The 19,684-nt window shown below is 38.1% G+C and overlaps 1 protein-coding gene across 2 annotated transcripts in view; it reads right to left on the reverse strand.

Annotated features, from left to right (window-relative positions):
- Nucleotides 1-3,606: 3,606 nt before the first annotated feature.
- Nucleotides 3,607-19,684, reverse strand: part of CA5B (carbonic anhydrase 5B) — a 30,790-nt gene continuing 14,712 nt past the window's right edge. For both annotated transcript variants that reach the window (XM_036270764.1, XM_036270765.1), the window contains 6 exons: nt 16,628-16,825; nt 10,647-10,765; nt 9,506-9,601; nt 8,920-8,982; nt 7,485-7,640; nt 3,607-4,656 (listed from right to left, as the gene is read on the reverse strand). In XM_036270764.1, the coding sequence (XP_036126657.1) occupies nt 4,477-4,656; nt 7,485-7,640; nt 8,920-8,982; nt 9,506-9,601; nt 10,647-10,765; nt 16,628-16,825 (812 nt within the window). In that variant the 3' untranslated portion in view covers nt 3,607-4,476. The remainder of the gene's footprint in view (nt 4,657-7,484; nt 7,641-8,919; nt 8,983-9,505; nt 9,602-10,646; nt 10,766-16,627; nt 16,826-19,684) is intronic.

Genomic DNA, 19,684 nt, shown 5'->3' on the forward strand with positions numbered 1-19,684 from the left:
AGCTGATTATGTAAAAAAGAAAATATTTTACTTATGTAAATGATGTAGTAGATAATGCTATTACTGAATATGAGTGTTAGTTATTATAAAGTGACCAAAGGATAATCCATAAATGTATTTTTGTTGTTTTTTTCTGAAAGCATAAAAGGATAGCAAGAAAAAAATGTCTGCTCTCTGAATGCCAGGTTTGGACTCTTTCAATTAGTTTTTATTTTTCTTGCTCTAGTAGGACAATGGTATTAGGATTCACTCAATGGTCAATGCAGAAATCTTCAGGAAAGAAAATTTCATTCTTTACCAACTATTAATTTCAGTATTAGATTTATTCAAGGACATACAGTGGGGTCTCAAGTCTCTCCAACCCTCATTGCTATGCCACGGGCCTTATATACATTCCAGATTACAGTTATAATTTAAAATAGCAAGATAAAATACTTATGAATTCATATTAATATGAAAATGCTGATTTGTAAGAACTGATTAAAAACTTTTGTTGGAGGAGAGAACTATCTGTTGATTCTTTTGTCTAGTGACAAGGTCAAAGCAACACAACTGCTGGTGATTTCAGAACAAATGGTGGCAGAGCTGATCTCCCCACCTAGAACCCAAACCAAAGTACTACCATTTCTGACAATTGGTTGAATTTAAAATACAGGAATAAAAATGTACATATACTGACAAATGTCTTAGTCAGTTCTGGCTGCCATAACAATACCAGAGACTGGGTGGCTTAAAATAACCACAATTTATTTCTCACAGTTCTAGAGGCTGGAAAATCTATGATCAAGGTGCCAACACATTCGGTGTCTGCTAAGTGCTTCCTTACTGACTCATAGACAGCCATCTTCTCACTATGTTCTCACATGGTGGAAGGAGTGAGAAAACTCTCTGGGGTTTCTTTATAAAAGCACTAACCTCATCATGAGGGTCCTGCCCTCATGATCTAATCACCTCCCAAAGGCTCTACCTCTGAATACCATCACTTTGGGGGTAAGGATTTCAACATATGAATTTTGGATGGGGGCAAGGGGGACACAAACAGTCCATAAATACAACAAATTACTATTTATCTGTAAAGTAGCAGGTATTGTTTATATGTATTAATTATATGGTAAATTAGAGCTTATTCACTTAAATGAACTATATCCACTTTGGTCAATAACATTTTACATGAAAGAACTTAACAAACAGAGTTGAATTAAAAAGACATCAAAAGATTACATAGCGTAAGTATCAAGTAAATCATGTTGCTTCTTCTAGTGACAAAGAAAAATACCTAAAATGATTACGATACTGTATTTTTGCTATAGCATGCCAAATAATGTGTCTCCCAGAAAGATATCTCCTAAACTTTTTCGAGGTGGATGACTGGTTTTAGAATAACCAACATTACCCTAACCCATGTAGCCCTGGGAAAGGAGAAAGGGACTGGCAGCTGCCCTAAAACTAATGTCAGCAAAGCTGACATTATGTCCTGGTTTCACAGAAAGAGATGAGCTGAGAAGGAGCAGGTGGTTCTTTCCATTCCTGCTTGTCTAGTAAATTCCTTGAGTTTTCCAGTCACTTTCTGATCCACATGTTAAGGATGTCTCGCTAATTTTACAGACATCTTCCACACTCAAAACAACTAATAGGAAGAAAACTTCATTCAACAAATATTAATATTATTAAGATACAGTTTTATTAATCTAGCATTATTTAATGAAGATGAGCAGCAATTTAAATACAAAATTCTTTTTCAAGCCCTTTGACAGATCTCAGGCCCATTTTTCCCCTTCAGGTCTAGGAAAGTACCAGCAAAACACTTTTGGAGGCATAAAAGTCATAAAACTTTTCCTGCTGGGGTATATCAGTAGCCAGGGAATCTCTATTATTCCTTTGGGGGGCAGAATGCATGCATGAAACCACACCCCCAAGGCAGTTTCCATAACCTCTGCAGGGAAGGTGACCAAGAATTTATTATGCAAACCAGGGCATGGTTGAGCGTGAAAGAGGGTGCTGTTAATAATTACACCAGAACACGAGGTGTAAGTAAAACTGAGAAAAACCCTATAAATACAAGATGGGACAAAATTATGTTTACAGTTGTGAGTATACGAAACAGTTTATTCTTGTATTTATATTTATTAATTAATTGTATTCTTTTCTATACAAACCACTGTAAACCTACATTTGCCTCACCCTGTACATTGTTAACTCTTCAGCAATGTGGGATTGGGGCACCAACATCGTTGCACAGTCACAACTCTGTGTATAACTTTTGACTCTCCCCCCAAATTTAACTACTAATAACCTAATGTTGACTACAAGCTTAGCTGATAACATATATTGTTGATTAATACATATTTTGTATATTAGGTACTGTATTCTTACAATAAAGCTAAGAAAATGTTAAGAAATCATAAGGAAGAGAAAACACATTTATAGTACTGTACATATTTATTGAAAAAAATTCACTTACAAATGGAACCACACATTTCAAACACTGTCATTCATTCAACTGTATATCCTTTGTACCTCTAAGATGTAAGGGTAAGCGGGTGTTCTGTACATTGTTTCTTGCTCCAATTTGGAAGACTCACCACAGTCGAATTTTGCATTAAGAGTTTGCAAGAGGCCTCAGCCAGTGTGGCTCAGTGGTTGGAGTGTTGGCCCATGCACTAAAGGGTCACGGGTTCAATTCCTGGTTAAGGGCATACACCTGGGTTGCAGGTTCAATCCCTGGCCCCCAGTGGGGGTGCGTATGGGAGGCAATAAGTTGCTGTTTCTCTCTCCTCCCCTCTCTCCATTCCTCCCTTCCACTCTCTCTAAAAAAACAATAGAAAAAATATATTCAGGTAAGGATTAATAAAAAGAAAAGACTTTGCAAGAGACCTAGGAGTGAAGACTGCGTGAGAGGAATAATGCATATATTGTGTGTTTAAGCTTTTAAAGGTAACTATGGTTTGAAACAGATCAATTAAGTTAACATAACCCCTCCCCATTTATCATTTTAAGAATATCATTAATTTCCCAGGATATACTATTTCCCTTTTCCCAAAAAGGCATGTACCCTAGAAAGAAATGCCTTCACCCCCCCCACCCCCTTCCAACCTTCTTTAGAGCCGAGATATCTCCCCAAACTTACACATACAATTCCAACTCTACATTTTCTTCCCACTGAATTATTATTTATTTTTAATTGTGGTAAAATAAAATTTACCATCTTCACCTTTTTCAGTATACAGTTCAGTAGTGTTAAGTACATTTATCCAACTCTATCTTGCAGACCCTATGATTGGCCTATTAATGAAAGAAATACTACTAGTTAATGTAATATTGAGTCTGAACACAGGCTTACTGGCAATTAGAGACATTCTAAGATATTTACAAGCAAGAGCTACAATGGCATGGTTTCCGCAGAATATGCAGAATTATCTTGATTTTAGCCTGCCTGAAAAGATTCTCCCCCTATTACTATAGCAAAAATCTTCTAAGTCACTGTATAAATTGGGAGATTTATTTTGATCACTTGCCTTGCATGGAACCTCAACAAAGGAAATGAATAAAGTTCAGACAGTTTTATTTTTTGTTTTATTTTTTATTTTATTTTTAAGTTCAGACAGTTTTAAAGGGAAGCCAAGATAGTTTTGTTATTGTGGAAAATATTATCATAGTTATGAAACAGTGTACAAATAATGCAAAATAATATTATAAACTACAGATTATTATATTACTAGTCATTTGAAAAATACTTCTGTAAATATATCATGAAATAATGTTCAGTTCTAGGCAATTCAAGCATTTTCTTTAAAAATGTTCTGTCCTGCATATGCTTTCCATATGATCAAGCCTTTAAGTAAACTACCTGATCTTCAGAAATACAAAAGGATTTCCAGCTATCAATAAATCCTTGTTTTCCTAGGATTACAAAATATTTTTTTCTGTATCACAAATGGATAGTAAGTAAGCAATCATATCATGTACTAGTATGATAACTAAAGGTCAGGGCAAATATGCAAATTGAGAGGGCCTTATGAAAGAAAACTCATCTGCGTTTTGAAATAAAATGTACATAAAATCAAGGCCAGTGTCCAGCCAGAAAGTACCAGTCTGGGCCCTGTGGCTGTTTCTGAAAGGTCTGCATTCTGGATAGTCAGCTATGCCTTCCCAGTGGTTAAATATTTTGATTACCTACTTACATCTTTATATCTACTTATATAACCACTAACTGATAAACATACAAAGACAGTTAAAAAATGTCAGACATAAAAAGATATTATAATAGCTGACAGGTTGTTCTAAGAGCAACTTGTGTCTCTTGCTACTATTTCAGTGATAAACATCATTATCAATAAAAGACTGAAGGAGCACTGCCAGACCAAGAAATGTACATCTATAATCGGTATTAAATGCAGGTGTTTAGAATAGTCTTAGTTAACACTTTTTAAAAACCTATTATGTATTAAAGCAAAACACCACGTAGGTATGGGCGTCTTAGGGGCTTGCTTGGCTGGTCGACGGCTTGGATTTCGATTGTATATTAAGGACATAATCATGACGGAAGGATGAGCGGACAGTGCGATTCATGAGGGGCTGGAGGGGGCGGAAGTTGTCCACCATTCTTTTTTCTTTCTCCCCCTCAGAAGTGAAAAGCAGGGTACGAAATTGCTCAAGCTAGAAATAGAAACAGGAAGCATAAATAATTTCAGTGGAAAAACATCCTTACTGCATGAATACATTACTTTCATTTTTTTCAATTCTGAAACATTCCTCTAAAATTGGACACAGGAGAACTTATTTCCAGGTAGGAATGTCATCACCCCTGGACAGGGAGGAAGATGTCATTGTGTGGGGAGGAGAGCACTGGGAGGTGATGAAACCAGTTGGGCACTTGGGATCCAAGGACTGGGGGGGTCAAAGACCTTGTATGTCCCCCCAACATTAACCATTTGCCAAGAACAAGTTACTTTACCTTTCATTCCAGGAACCTCATCTTGAAATGGGCAAAACAGCAGCCCACAGAATGAAAAAGGAAAGGCCTGGTGCATAGAGTTACAGTGCCAAAAATGTTTTGTTTTGTTTTTCAGATTGTAACTGAATTGTTAACACAATGTATTCCTGATTGCTGACCGTACATGGACACTGTAGGCAAAGCGATGCATGTGGATATCTTAACAGGCAGTGTCCAAAGGAACTTTCTGAAATGATGGCAAGGTCCTCTGCAGTTCATTAGGGTAGCCACAAGCCATATATAGCTACTGAGTGCTTGAATGGTGGCCACTGTGACTAGTGAAGTTTTAATTTAAATTTCATTTTAATGTATTTATATTTAAATGGCCACATGGCACTAGTGGCCAATGTCTTAAACACAGCAGCTCAGTACAAAAGGAGCAACCCCAAACCAAGAATTCATTACTGTGGCAATAGCATCAATCAATAGCATCTTGGCTTTGGACACTAGACTTCAAGCCAGCCAGAAAACCTGTTCACAACCTTTCTCATTATTCAGTCAGGGGCACTAAAGTTTGGAAGACAACCTGAGGCACAGTAGGCAAGCCTGTGAAGATTTTTTTGAATCAAAGAATTCAGACCAAGTAGAGCTACAGAGGCAGGACTGGGACCAGAGGCAAGCACCAGTTACCATATTTTTAAATTACATGTATATTCTCATTGATTAGGAATGTGTCCAAGTAACTATGTTTACTTTTATTTGACAAGTTGCAAAAATTAGAAATAACCCAAACACCAATGAATTGCATTCAATCTATAAAATGGACTAGTACATAGCCATTAAAAATGATGATGATAATGTTTATTATCTATAAAATGTTTTAATACCATTAATAATCTGGTTATTATTTTTAACAGGAAAGGGGTGAAGGGGAGACTAAGTAATATAGGCATGCCATTTATACAGCTTTGTCAGAAAACTGAAGTTAACATTCTCCAAGTCTATACCCCACTAATTGATGGGGGAAGGGTTGGGACAAAGGCAGTTTAGACACATGCCTAGTCAGGTCTGAGTGACGTGGGAAGGTGCTTACCTGTCTGTCACACCTGGAAACAAGTCAGTGGCCAAAACAGGTGTAGCCACTGCAGGGGCATGAACTCTGAATATTTAAGCAACTGAACAAAAGAAGTTCACTTTCTTGGTGCTTGGCCCTTTGATGTATATTGGTATTAGTTATCCTGTCTTCATAAAACATATTTTGGAAGCTTCTGTTCTTGTGAAAATGATACTGTTGTAATCAGCTAGTTATTAATAACAGGAAAGGAGCAAAAGGAAAGCTAGACATTATAGGCATGTCATTTGGGCAACTTCACCAGAAGCTGTGACTTTACACTGCCCAGGGAACCACCAGTCCATTCCCTGAAGATTACTGGGGGAAGGGACTGGACAAAAGGAAAGATGGGCACATGCTCAGTAAAGTTGGGGTGATGTAGGGAAAGTGCCGGTCAGTGAAACCTGGGAACGAGATCATTGGCTAGAGGAGGCAGGGCCACTGCAAGTCTGAAAATGTGGGTATCCATAACCCCCTAGACAAAGGAACTTGCTCTCTTGGCTCTTGTGTGATTCTTGCATTTACCCATGTTCCCTCCATGCAGATGCTACACACAATGGACTAATGGACTGCAGCTGGAAACACAAACTAAGCTATCCTGATGCTGGACTGGAATACTGCTCCAATATGGAATGAAAACTCTGGGCCACGGCTTTAATCCTAGCTCTGTTGAAGCCACAGATATACTTCTTCTTTGATGGGATGAAGGGAAATGGGACCTTGGAAACTCAGGGGTATAATTAAGCTTTCTACAATATCTTATCCTCCTGAGTGAGTCTCAGAATATTCTTTTTCTCATGATATTGCAAGAAGCCTACTCCCACCAGCAAGTGATGGAGACAAAGAGAGCTCCCCACCAATAACAAAAATGTTTCATAATTAGTAAAAATCCCAAAGAGCAAGCATAAGGAGATATTATTGTAGTTTACGTATATTATTAATTAAACGGGTTTGTGTATTGACATAATAAGCACCATTTAAACTTTGTTTGTAAGAAAAAATTAAATTCCAAATTCAGAACAACTGACTTAAAATAGAATTTTTAGACAGACATTATTGAATTATGTCTTTCTCCTGATATTCCAAAGCAAAATTACCTTAAGAAAATTAGAAGGTTTCAAGTACATCCAATCTAGCTTTCATTCCTTCCTTTAAAAGGGTCTTGTTTAAATAGACATTCATATTTACATATAAAATATACAATGCATAAAACACACGTCATTGTCAAGAATGAAAGCATAAAGTTTATGTTCCACGTTTTAATACCTCCCTCTGGTTAGCTGAAACATTTCCTAATGTATATCCAAATCAGAAGAGAAGTTAGCACATTTTAATAAAAATGCATAAGCATTATAAGATGTTAAAAACTGATCCTAAAGTGTGATCCGAGCCTTGTTTTGAAGGGACAGACTAGAATTTCCTCGTACGGAAAGAACGTACCTGATCATGATCAACCTCTACAGGCTGCTTCTTAATGATCCAGGTGACAGACTCAGAGAGTGGTGGGGTAGTCAGGGATCCCGAGTAGGTCCAGTAATCCGGGCAGGTGGGCATCAAGCAGGCAGGGTCGAATGACCCAAATTCCACTAGGGTGTCCTGCCCAAGAGAAGGGATCACTGAGCTATCATCATTTTATGGTGACAACCACTCAGGAATCGGTTGACATGGCAATGATTCTAGGAGTGTACGGGGACCAGCAGTGGCCAAGAGGAGCTCCTAAGGCCCCCTGGGCACCTGAGGACTGAATCACGCCCATGCCTTGTTTCTGCAGTTTACTGTGTATTTCTGACACTCCTCAATGGGAACACAGCAGAACCCATTTTCTCTCTCCATTCTACTGAGTTTCCAGCGGGCGGTCTCCTCTAAACTCTTGGGAGGCATTAGGTGGTGGCTGGTGCATAAATAAGGAGGCTTCCTTTTTCAACAGACTTACTGCATCTTCCTTTCTGAACGCAATGTAGCCCTGGCTGGTGTGGCTCAGTGGTTAGAGTGTGGGCCTGTGCACCAAAGAGTTGTGACTTTGATTTCCGGTCAAAAGCATGTACCTGGGTTGCAGGTTCGATCCCTGGCCCTGGTCAGAGCCCATGTAGGAGGTCTCTTTCATGTTGATGTTTCTCTTATTCTCTCCCCTTTCCTCCCTCTCTCCCTCCCTCCCTTGCTCCCACTCTCTAAAAATCAGTGGAAAAAATATCCTCAGGAGAGGATTAAAACAAACAAACAAATAAGTAAAATGCAATGCAAATTAGGAGGAGCCAGGGTCCTGGACTCAAAGGGGAATGAGAGAGAAGAGGGGAGGAAAAAGAGGGAGATGCAGAGGGAGGGAGAGGGAATGAGATGGAGAGTATATGGACTTCCAGGGAGCGGCCCCTTTGGGATTCTGAATATTGAATGACTGATCTTGGGGCTGGACAAAGGTATCCATCCTGAAGGATATGGGTAACTGTTCTTTAAAGATGGACAAGCCAAGTTTCTGTCTAACTTTTCTGTGCTTCCTGCCAGAGGGAAGGTAGCTAGAGTCAAGAAGGCTGCTCTGAGTGTTTCCACAAGGACTGAGAAGGAGCAGGTGTCAGGAGCAGAGGAGGGGACCCCACTATATTCCTGAGTCCTCAAGTGCTCAGTGGCATGGCAGCAAAATCAGAGTGGTCAGTGCCCACCAACAGAATCCCTTTTGTCCCCTAAAATGTGTCCCAGGGCTAAGGGTGCTCTCAACACATAAGCATCATAAATGCCAAGTTGTCATCTAGGGAACTTTCAAAGAGAACCTGAATTACACTGAGATGAATGACATTTCCCAATGCAAAGGGCCTTGTTAGTGTTTCCATTCTGAGACTGAAACATAAAATATATTTCATGTGCTTTTGGAAGAAAATATTACCTTATGCTTAATTGATGGGAATGTATCCACCAATTTCTGTAGCTCTTTATGATTTCTCCCTAGCTAAAGGAGAAACAATGAGAAAATATTCAAAACAATTGACATCTCACTTTTGAAATTATAACAGAATGTGAATTAAAATTAACCACCTGGTGATTACATAAAAACAAACCAACCATACTACTTAAACTACACTTAAACTGGTAATTTAGAATGCTATAAACATCACTGAATTAAATTAGACACAGAACAAAATGAGCAGGCTTTTTGCTGACAGGGTCAGCTTGCCTACAGGGAAGCATGACCCTCCATCTAACTATAAAGTTTTTAAATTTAAATTTAAATTCATTAAAATAAAGAATTGTTCCACAAAGTGACCATATTTCAAGTCCTCAATTGCCACATGTGACTTGTGAGTACTCTATTGAACCATGCATTTTACACCATTTAAAATATATTCACAATAAGCTTGTATTTTAATCATTGTTCATTTTTATCCCAATATTTTTAGAACTTAGTATTACAATGTTCTGTCTTTTCATCCTAGAATACTGCACATTAATTAAAGTTTGTAACTTTTTTTTACCTTTAAAAATACTCCTATCACAGCTAACCCATTTTCTTCCAGTGCTGCATCCTCAAAGCTTTCAAATTTGACTGCATTCCAGTGTACCAGGTGCAGCTGAAACACCATTAAAAGAAGGTTTGACATATGACCACATAGGATCACTAAAAAATAGGCAGCTTTATTCAACATATGATATTTTAACATGTTTCCTCACCCAAAATCAAGCCACTGGGAAAAGCTTTTGACAATGTGGTGCAAAATGAGATCAAAATCAAGAAAAAGAAGAAATTAATATTACTTTGGAAAAGAGATACTTATTTGGGGAGAAAATATATATAGAGAGAGTGAGTAACATTTCAGTGAAGGAACATTTGTCCATTCCCACCCTGATTTGCATGAAACACTCATATTCCAAATGTATTTGCATATAAAGGAGAAATATTTATCTTGAGAGAAATAGATTCTCAGTATGTGAATGAATTAGATGGGAGTTGAAGACAGATTTCTTTGAGGGAGAACCAGTTAAAATGTGTTTCTTTTCAAGGTAACACTTAAAACTAAATTAGGGTAAAAGTTGTTAGAAGAAATTCTATGTGCTCCCCATATTTCATCCCTCATCCATCATTCATGAATGCTTCCCCAGCCTCCCAAGTGAGACCCTCCCCTCCCCTCCCCTCCCTTCCCCTCCCCTCCCCTCCCCTCCCTTCCCCTCCCCTCCCCTCCCCTCCCTCAAGAGGACCCTGCCTCATGTCCTGTTGCTCTTATTTCAGAAATACTTGTTAAATATCACCCTGTTTCTCTATTTCTATGGATGCAGCCTTCACTTAAGTTCCCACCATCTCTCACTTGGATTGATTGGACCTGGTGGCCCTGTACTGGTGCCTGGATTTTCACTTTAGCCTATGATTTGAACTTAGCTTAGAATTCTGAAAGAATTTCATTTTGGACTCTTAAGGTTCATTTCTGCTATATATTTTTTTGAGATGAGGGCAGTTATCATTTTACATGTAATAACTAGGAATCATCTAATATGTTCCTGAGAGAGCTATTTAGATTTGTAGGAATCACCTGATGCTTCCAGGTAATTTCTTCGAACTAGAAACTCAGAACTATTCTTACTTCTTTGCAGTTGTCACTATTCCCGAGCTTCTCAACATACCTCTGCTGGGTAACATTTGCTGTCCACAGTATGCTCGGAGCCCCAGGCATCGATAGCCCCCCAGTGAAAATGGAACTGCTTCAATCGGTAGTTATGTTCCAGGGGTCCTCCCGTGATCACTGTAATGGCACATCCAATAATTTAGGGGACAGTTTTTCACACCGTAAAAGATGGGGGGAAAGGCCAAGTCTGTGGGTGAACCTTCTATATAAACTGTCTTAAATGGAGCACACTGTATTGTATACAAGTGTTTAAAAATGTGATTTCCACAGTTAATACATGTCTAAGGGGAAAACCTGTACTCTGAATGACACTGAGACATAACTACACTCCAAGCTACATACAATTGTTAAAGGTCAATTCTTGACTTATTTCTATATTCTACCTTTACTGTGCCCAGTTTTTTGTGGGTACAGTAAAATGCATTTTTCTCTTAGCATATTTATCCAACCCAATCTCATTAAACTGAAATATGGGGCAAAAGATACTCTATTTTTTATGCACTGACACTTTGTTTTTCAATTTTCATAGACACTAGATTTTCCTTTCCTTTCATTGAAATGGAATAGGAAATGTGCAGGTTAAAAATTATCACCCATCTCCCTTAGGACAGAGTGAACAATGTGAGTCATCCACACACTTCACCACTAGTTTCATTGTGTAGGATAATACATACCTTTTGTCTAGACTAAAGTTTTCTGAAACTAGTGAAATCAACACATTACAGTATAGACAAAATATTTGGATGTGAGCTTTTCAAGTCATCCTTCCTCAGATTTTGGGCGATGCTAATTTTTTTTTTTTGCTTGAATTTGCAAAAGCATTTTAGTTCCTCATTTCTTCCATCTAATCAGACCCTGATGAATCTGTCCATGGTTAAACCAAAACAACAGAAAAACATTGGTCTCGTCTATCTTAATGATCTTTAGCGTTTATTGCATCATTCATTGAATCTTATGTACACGAATGATTGAGGACAACAATCCCAAGGACCGAATACACTGGATATGTAATACAATGGTCTGCTATGTATTGTACTGGCTTTTGAAAATATTTTACCTAACTTTCACTTTAAAAACGTGGAGTTTTGTAAGAGGTGAGCAAAGACATTAATGGGTACTTTTCTTTGGGGGCAGGGGAGGTGCAGAGAACAATATCAGATGATTCACTAAATTAATAGGACAATGGTACTAAAGTGTAGTGATATAAAAATAAAATGTCTCCTCCAAATTTTTATTTTTCTATGCCAACTCTATGTTGTGATCACGACTTTGGCAAATATTCAATCTAATGTGTTGAATTCGATTGAAGTTCTGGTCCTAAGTTAAGTGACCAGGGCAGAGGAGAGAGTCAGCTTTTCTCTTCTATCCCCAGAAACACACTGGCAATATTCCCTGGACACTTACTGTGTGTCTCCTCCAAAGATTATGAGCAAGGCAGAGAGGAGATGTTACCAATGGCTGGTTTCAAGGGAGTGGGGCAGAACTGATCTTCAGGTGTGTTTGGATTCACCCACGTAAAACTAAAGACATTTTTGCATTCATTGCCAACATTTAAATCTGGATGATTTTACATAAAAATCCACACTTCCAACTTAACTTGGAAATGAGATGCCTTGACCATGTTGGGCACACACTTCCACTGGGTGACAATAGGCTGGACAGGAGAAATGGTCGCCCCCTTTAGATGGTCCCGCCAGTTCTGTCTCCCCACCACACTGTAAGCTCCTTAAAGGCAAAACTATCCCTTCTTCTTCTTTGTATTCTGAGCACCTAGCACGGTGGAGATCTTCGATGAAATAAGGAACTAAAAAATAGACTGTAAAGTGTTTGTTGGGTTTTTTTAGTTGAAATATCACTGGTAACCTCATCAAGAGCAAGGGAAAGGGTGGGGTCAGGCAGGGCAGATTCATGGATGAGAAAGGCAAGTACAGTTAGCAAAAAAATGGGGCAGAGAAAGGAGACAGAAGATAGTGAACTAGAAAGCAGACCAGTCATAGATATACCAAATAATTATATACTTATTTATTTGAGGTTGTTGACATTTTGTTCTTTCTGAGTTCTAAGATGAGAAGAGATTAAACTTACAAAAAATTAGATAACAAATATAAAACACCCAGCATAGTGTCAGTTGAGCAGCCTATGTAATGTTCACTCCCTGTTTTGGTTTTTAAAGTGGTGATGAGGGAACTAGCAGAAAAAGGAATGGTGAAGGAAAAGGTAATACACAGCCCCATACAAATGAAAGGAAATGCAGGAATGAGAATGAAACTTTTGGGGATGATGAAAACACTCTAAAATCGGATAGTAATGATGGCTGCACCACTCTGTAAATATACTAAAAATCATTACATTGTTTTTTCAAAAAAAGTAGATGTAGGACCAAAAATAGGAAAGGAGACCTTAAAACGTTTGTGAAAGCATTCTTAGTAGGTTCATTGGTGATGCTCCTAAAAGTGTCAAGTAAGTGAAGCCAGATGGGGCAGGAAGCATCCTTAGGAGAACAGGACTCATCTATCCTCTTTAAAGCTTGATGGTACTGCTGAGGAGAGTAATTTCAGAGGAGGTGATAATTTACAGGAATCATTTGTGGGACTCAGCCCAGATATAATTCAGTGCCCTTTTCTACAATATTTTGCATCCCTCATATGTACTCATTAAATAACTGTGTCCTATTCAGGGGAGCCTAACAACACAACACTACCCAGCAGAAGACAGTGATAGGAGATGCTCCCATACCTTCTCTTATCTTTTTAATTTCTGTGAGGCTTGTTGTGATGTCCCCTCTTTCATTCCTGATTTTAATATTTTGAACCTTTTGTTATTTTTTCCTCTTGGTCTACCTAGCTAAACATTTGTCAATTTTGCTGATCTTTACAAAAAACCAACTTTTACTAATTTCGGCTCTTTATTATGACATTCTTTCTGTTTGCTTCGGGTTTAGTTTGCTCTTCTCTTTCTAGTCTCTTAAGGTAGAAGCCTAGGTTATTGATTTGAGAAATTTCTTCTTTAATACAGGCATTTTTTTCTATAAGTTTCCCTCTAAGCACTGCTTTTGCTGCATCCCATAAGGTTTGGTACGTTTTGTTTTTATCACATACTTTTCCCAGCTCATTCCCTTGCACACTTTATCCTCAGTTCTTTATAAAGCACACTGTAACAGCATTTCCTACTTTTTGAGGTGAAATTTATGAACATTGATATTTATTAGATCTTTTCTTTTCTAGAATTAGAGTTGTTTCTTGCCTCCCTTTCTAGGATGTCTTTGCTTTCTTTTATTTATCATGTTCATTCATTCTTTCTTCCTCTTTGAATGCTATTGATTATTTTGAAATGGCATGAAGAAATAGCAGTGAAGAATAAGCAGGAGATAGGAGGCAGTCACTGAAATATGAAAAAAGAAAGAGATAGAGAATTAGGTACTTATTAAAGATTAATGGTATTTTAAAGAAAATAAAGCATACTGAAAAGGAGTTACCTATTTTGGTCCTTCCTGACAAAACAAATGGAGAATAAGCAAACTCTCTACAATTTTTCTTGCATTTTATAAAAAAGTGTGGGACTGGCTTACCTAGGGAAGGTAAAATTAAGGAATGATTTAGTGTTTTTTGTTTGTTTGTTTGTTTGTTTGTTTTTTTAATGTTTGGAGGTATCTAGAGAGCAATTATAAGGAAAAGGTTGGTCACTTGTTTTTTCATATGAGATTGCCCATGCAAATTGGTGGATGAAAATTCTTGGATCTATCATTGAAATGAGAAAGGCATGACTAAAAAATAAAACAAAAAGCTATTTGCCTTGAACGATCATGCTATTAACTCACTAGATTAATAAACCTATTAAACAACTTCCTAAGGTTTTTAGCTCAATAAAGCAATAATATATTGGCAAAAATCCCTAGACTATCTAGGTTATTAGAAGGCTGATCACCATTTAGGATCGCCATGTTACTATTGTAACTAACTAGTTTATTAATATTAATAATAGGAAGAAAGCAAAGAAAAGGCCAGACATTATAAGCCTTGTCATCTAGGCAGCTTCACCAGGAAGCTGCAACTTCACACTTCCCAGGGAGCCACTGGTCCATTCCCTGCAAATCACTGGGGGAAGGGGCCCAACAAAGGGGAAGATGGATTCATGCACCTTGAAGTCAGGGTGACATAGGGAAGGTGCTTGCCTGTCAGTCTAACCTGAGAATGAATATAACTGGATCCACTGCAAGCACGTGAAATCTTGGAAGTGTAAAATCCCACAGACAAATAATTCTCTCTTGTTCCTCTTGTTGCTTGCACTCCTGTTTTTTTGTTTGCTTTGTGACCCACACTCGCCATGTGCCCCCATAGCCATGTGGACCCCACAAGCAATGAACTGCAACTGGGAACACAGCTAACATAGCCAGATGTTGGACTGGATTGTGCAAATATAGAGCAGAAACTCTGGGCAATGGCTTTGATCTTAGCCCTGCTGAAGACAAAATGGGACTTTTTCCATGGCAAGATGGAGAGAGGTGGGATCTTGGAATAGAAACCTCTTAATATTATCTCATCAATAAAGTTCCCACAATACCTCATTCTGCCCTGGGGCCTTCAGGAAATTTTTATTCCCATAGCACCCTTCCACCAGTGACATGTGGGGATACACAGAACACTCCACCAATAACACTCAGAAGAAAGAAAAGATGGTTGCCAAGGACCTAGCTGGGACTGATACTAATTAATTGAGAGAATTGCTATGCATCCAGAGTGAATGTATTAGAGCAGGTGTCCTGTAGATTGGGTCTATCCATTACTCCAGCTCTGGCAGAGGTAATGGTAGAGCTCTAAGGTAGACAAGCAGAGCTCACCACAGTGCAATATGGTCATCTGGAACACAGGACATTAGCTTGCTGTTTTGAAAATTTCTGGAATCCTTATACAAAAATGTAATAGTATAGACTTCCAGTTGAGCTGGGGGCACTCTCTGGGGTTTAGAAAAATTATGAAAGACACTGATGAATCTGGAGAGAAAAAAAGTAATTTCTAGTTTGAGAAATGTAAATATGATGCTTAGGGTTTTGGGACCACGTAATACCATGGAAGAGAAAGAATTAAATGGAGGACAACATAGACACTTACGCCCTTAAGGATAGGCTCAAATATGTCCTGAATCACAGCAGAGAAGTATGTCAGAGGGAAGAGAACCAGAGAGAGATGAACCCATTACAGGATCAGTCTGTTTGCACTTGTGTCAGAAGGCCATGTCTAGGTATCAGAGCATCACTAGGAAAATGCGAGGAAAACCAAGATATGGTTGAGAATCCTAGAGCCAGGATAAACACAGGAGTGAACACCTATATTTATGTTTTTAAGTTATACTCTTATTTCATTTATGAACACTTTCAGATTAGTTTACACCTAGCTAAGAGGGAAAAAAAAAGATTAAAAAGCAATATGTTTGAATTTTAAAATCTTTTAAAATTGTGTTTCTTTTAAACTAGATAACATTGTTTAATTAACAAAATTAACAGAAGGGGAGTTTCCATTTTTCTAATATACTACTAAGTCTTAACTAGTTGTTAAGACTAAAACCTCATGCATACATGAATATTCTTTTCACTATTTCAAAGGTATTGAAATCTGATCAGTTAAATCTGATTAAACAGTATTACTATCTAACATAAAAGTGTCTTGTAAGGTCATCAAGCAGAGAAAATTAGTACATATTCATAAACACATACAAAATAAATTTTGGACACAGCTTTAATTTCACACCCTATCTTCCATATCAATTATGAATCTACTCACAGATAAGCTTATTTAGTAATAAAAATACTACCTAAATTAGAAGAAAATATCCATAAAAACCAGAAGGGACTATTTTCATACATTAAAAAGTAAATCCAACGTGTCCCATCATTGCTAACAAAAGAGGTCCATGCTTACATGGACACAGTGTGATGTGGCCTGTGCCTTTAATTCCAAATGAGACTACCAGTCTGGCTCTCACCTGATTTATCTGTAGAATCTTCAAATTCCACAAGGAAAGAGTATCCGTTATTCCAGATGTGTAGGCAGGTGGTCGGGTCATAAGAGATGATGAGCGGTTTTAAGTCAGGATCATAGACACTGTCCCTCCACCGGATGTTGATGGGAGACTGGCGCTCACCCCCTGGGACCAGGTCCATTCTCTCCCAGAGTGGGTGCACTAGGAGAAAGTACATTAGAACTGCCATCAGGATGTCCCTTATCTGGGATCACACATCAGGCAGCTCTATTTGAGGAAAGCCTGTTGAGGCTAATGGAAACTAGAAGTCTCAGGACTTAGCTGCTTAGAGACTTCATGGACTGACTAAAGCAGAGGACACGGACATGGGCAGGTTAGAGAGCCCTTTGGAGAGCAGCAGCCTTTGATGTCTTGTCAAACTGAAGCCTCTCAGTTGACCTTCTAATTTCACCTAAAGTGCAACCCAGTCCTATGATAACAGAAAAAATGCAAGGAGATTAGGATTGATAATTTCTTGGGACCCACCTGCTAAACTAGTTCTTCTGAGAAGAAGACATGACCATTTTATTTTTATGCTTTTCTCAATTTTATTGAATTTATTGGGGTGACATTGGTTAATAAAATTATTTAGGTTTCAAGTGTACAATTCTATAATACATCACATCATCTGTATATTGTATTATATGTCCACCACCCCAAGTCTAGTCTCCTTCCATCACCATCTATACCCCCTTTATCCTTTATTACCTCCCCCACCCCTCTTTCCCTTTGATAATCACCATACCTTGTCTGCATCTATGAGGGTTTTTTTGTTTGTTTTCTTACAAAATAAAAACAGACTCACAGATACAGAGAACAAACTGCTAAACTAGTTTTAAACACAGGGATGTTTTAATGAAATTTTCAATAATGCAGGTATTTTCAACAAAGTAAATGGGGAAAGAAGAGAAAGAATTTTTGGAAAGTAAATGTTCAACCAATCATTAAAGTTTTAATTGGTTGGCTAGTAGAAATGAAGGCTTGCATCCTATAATTTTGCTTGCTGTTTTGAAGATTTCTGGGTTCCTTACACACAATGTTATATTATAGGCTTCCAGTTGAGCTTGGAGCATACCCTAGGGTTTTTAAATAATTAAGAAAGATACTGATGAATCTAGGAAGAAAAGGAGTAATTTCTTCTTCTTCTTTTTACTTTACTTGTTTATTATTTTTCCATCATCATTTATCCCCTCTATGCTGTCTTCAACCTCCATCCAACCTCTCCCCTCAATCACCACACTATTATCCATGTCCATGAGTTCTGATTCTTTTTTTTTCCTTTTTTGCTCAATACTTCCACCCTCCCCAACATTGTTACCACCTCCAGAGCTATTGGAGTAATTTCTTCTCAGTTTCAGATATAAGATGTTCAGGTTTTGGGGTCCTTGTTGATGGAAAGGAGAGTGAGTCACCCTAATATCTCTTTGGCATCAGGATTATTTTAGGCTGATTATTTTTAAGAAACAGCTGACACATGAGAAGCTCTGAAAACTGAGTAGAAGTTACCCTTTTGTAAGAAACATTTATTTGTAAGGGTGTCTCCCTCTCTGTATTAGAAAAAAGACTAAATCTGTAGAAAATCTCATCAATGGAGAAGGCACTGACCTAAATATACATAACAAGGCTACCTTTGTTTACTGTTCTTTTCCTGATAACCTCCCATACTGGACCCCTGCCCCAACATCTTCTTTTGTGTTTAGCTGAAGATTGTATTTAAGGTGGCGGCTTGGGCCATTTGGGGGAGTTATTCAATATTCTTGAGTCTCTTCCGTGAATAGAGGAGGTATCCATATTATTAAACTTCTGTTTACCTGGCCCTGGCCAATTTGGCTCAGCAGTTGAGTGTTGGCCTGTGGACCAGAGAGTCCGGGTTTGGTTCCTGCTAGGGGCACGTACCACAAAAACAAACAAATAAGTAAATAAATAAATAAAATAAACTTCTGTCTACCTGTCTTTTATTATGGGAGGGGGGTGGGTCTGAGTCCAGGACCTAAAAGTGTAGAGTAAAAATTATTTTTCCTCTCCTACCATGTCATATAAAAGAAAGAGGAAAATGGGGGACATAGAGACACTTTAACCCTTAAGGACAGACTCAAATAGTTCTTGAATCACAGTAAACAAGTATGTCAGAGCAAAAAGAACCACAGAGAGGTAAATCCCATTGGAGGAATTATATGGTCCTATTTAAGTGTGTATGCTGAGTTCACCTCTTATGTAAGCAAGCTTTGAGGATTAAGTAGCCATTCTGTAAAACCTGGGTAGAATATTACCATTGCTAAGGTTCTTAGAGTTCTGTTTGTAACACAAATAACTATGGACATTATATATTAAGGTACGTGCACAGTTTGTCCCACGTGAGCACTGATAACATCACTAATGCTGATTTTTGTACCAAAGATTCAAGCACCAGATCTTATAACTGGACAGGAACTTCATTTCTTTGATAAAACTTTTTCCTTAATTCAAGCTAGCTTTGTCCAGTCTAATAGCACCGTGACATATTGCACGTCCACTTCCTTAATCATTAAGCCCTTAGAACATCAGGTTTTGGGTAGCATCATATTCTCTTAGGAATAAAACCTCAGGTCCTTTGATCATGGGAACAGTTTTAAACTGAAGATAATATCTTGACCTCAGTTGTGTGTCAGCCTCAGGCCCTTGAAAGCATAATGTTCCTACTGACCATACCCTCACAAAACTGGACAGAATGACACCATGGCTGACATCAGGACCTGATACAATGATCACTATTCCCTATCCTGGTCCCAACTGATCAGTCGAACCCACCATCCTAAATCCTTTAGTCACCACGATTAATAATTTTTTTTTCCGTATATAATCTGTCCTCATGCAGGCCATCGGAAAGCCAGGTCTTTGAGCATTAGCTCACTTGTGTCTCCAGGCTTGGTGCCATTTCCTTAAATAAACATTTACTTTCTTTGCTGCAAACTCCTGTTTGTGTTTTGTTGGGCTTTGATGTATATAGGCAAATAAACCCCTTCAGTTTGGTAAAAGTCTTTG

Source organism: Molossus molossus, unplaced genomic scaffold, assembly GCF_014108415.1.
Source record: "Molossus molossus isolate mMolMol1 unplaced genomic scaffold, mMolMol1.p scaffold_m16_p_2, whole genome shotgun sequence".
NCBI classification, from domain to species: Eukaryota; Metazoa; Chordata; class Mammalia; order Chiroptera; family Molossidae; genus Molossus; species Molossus molossus.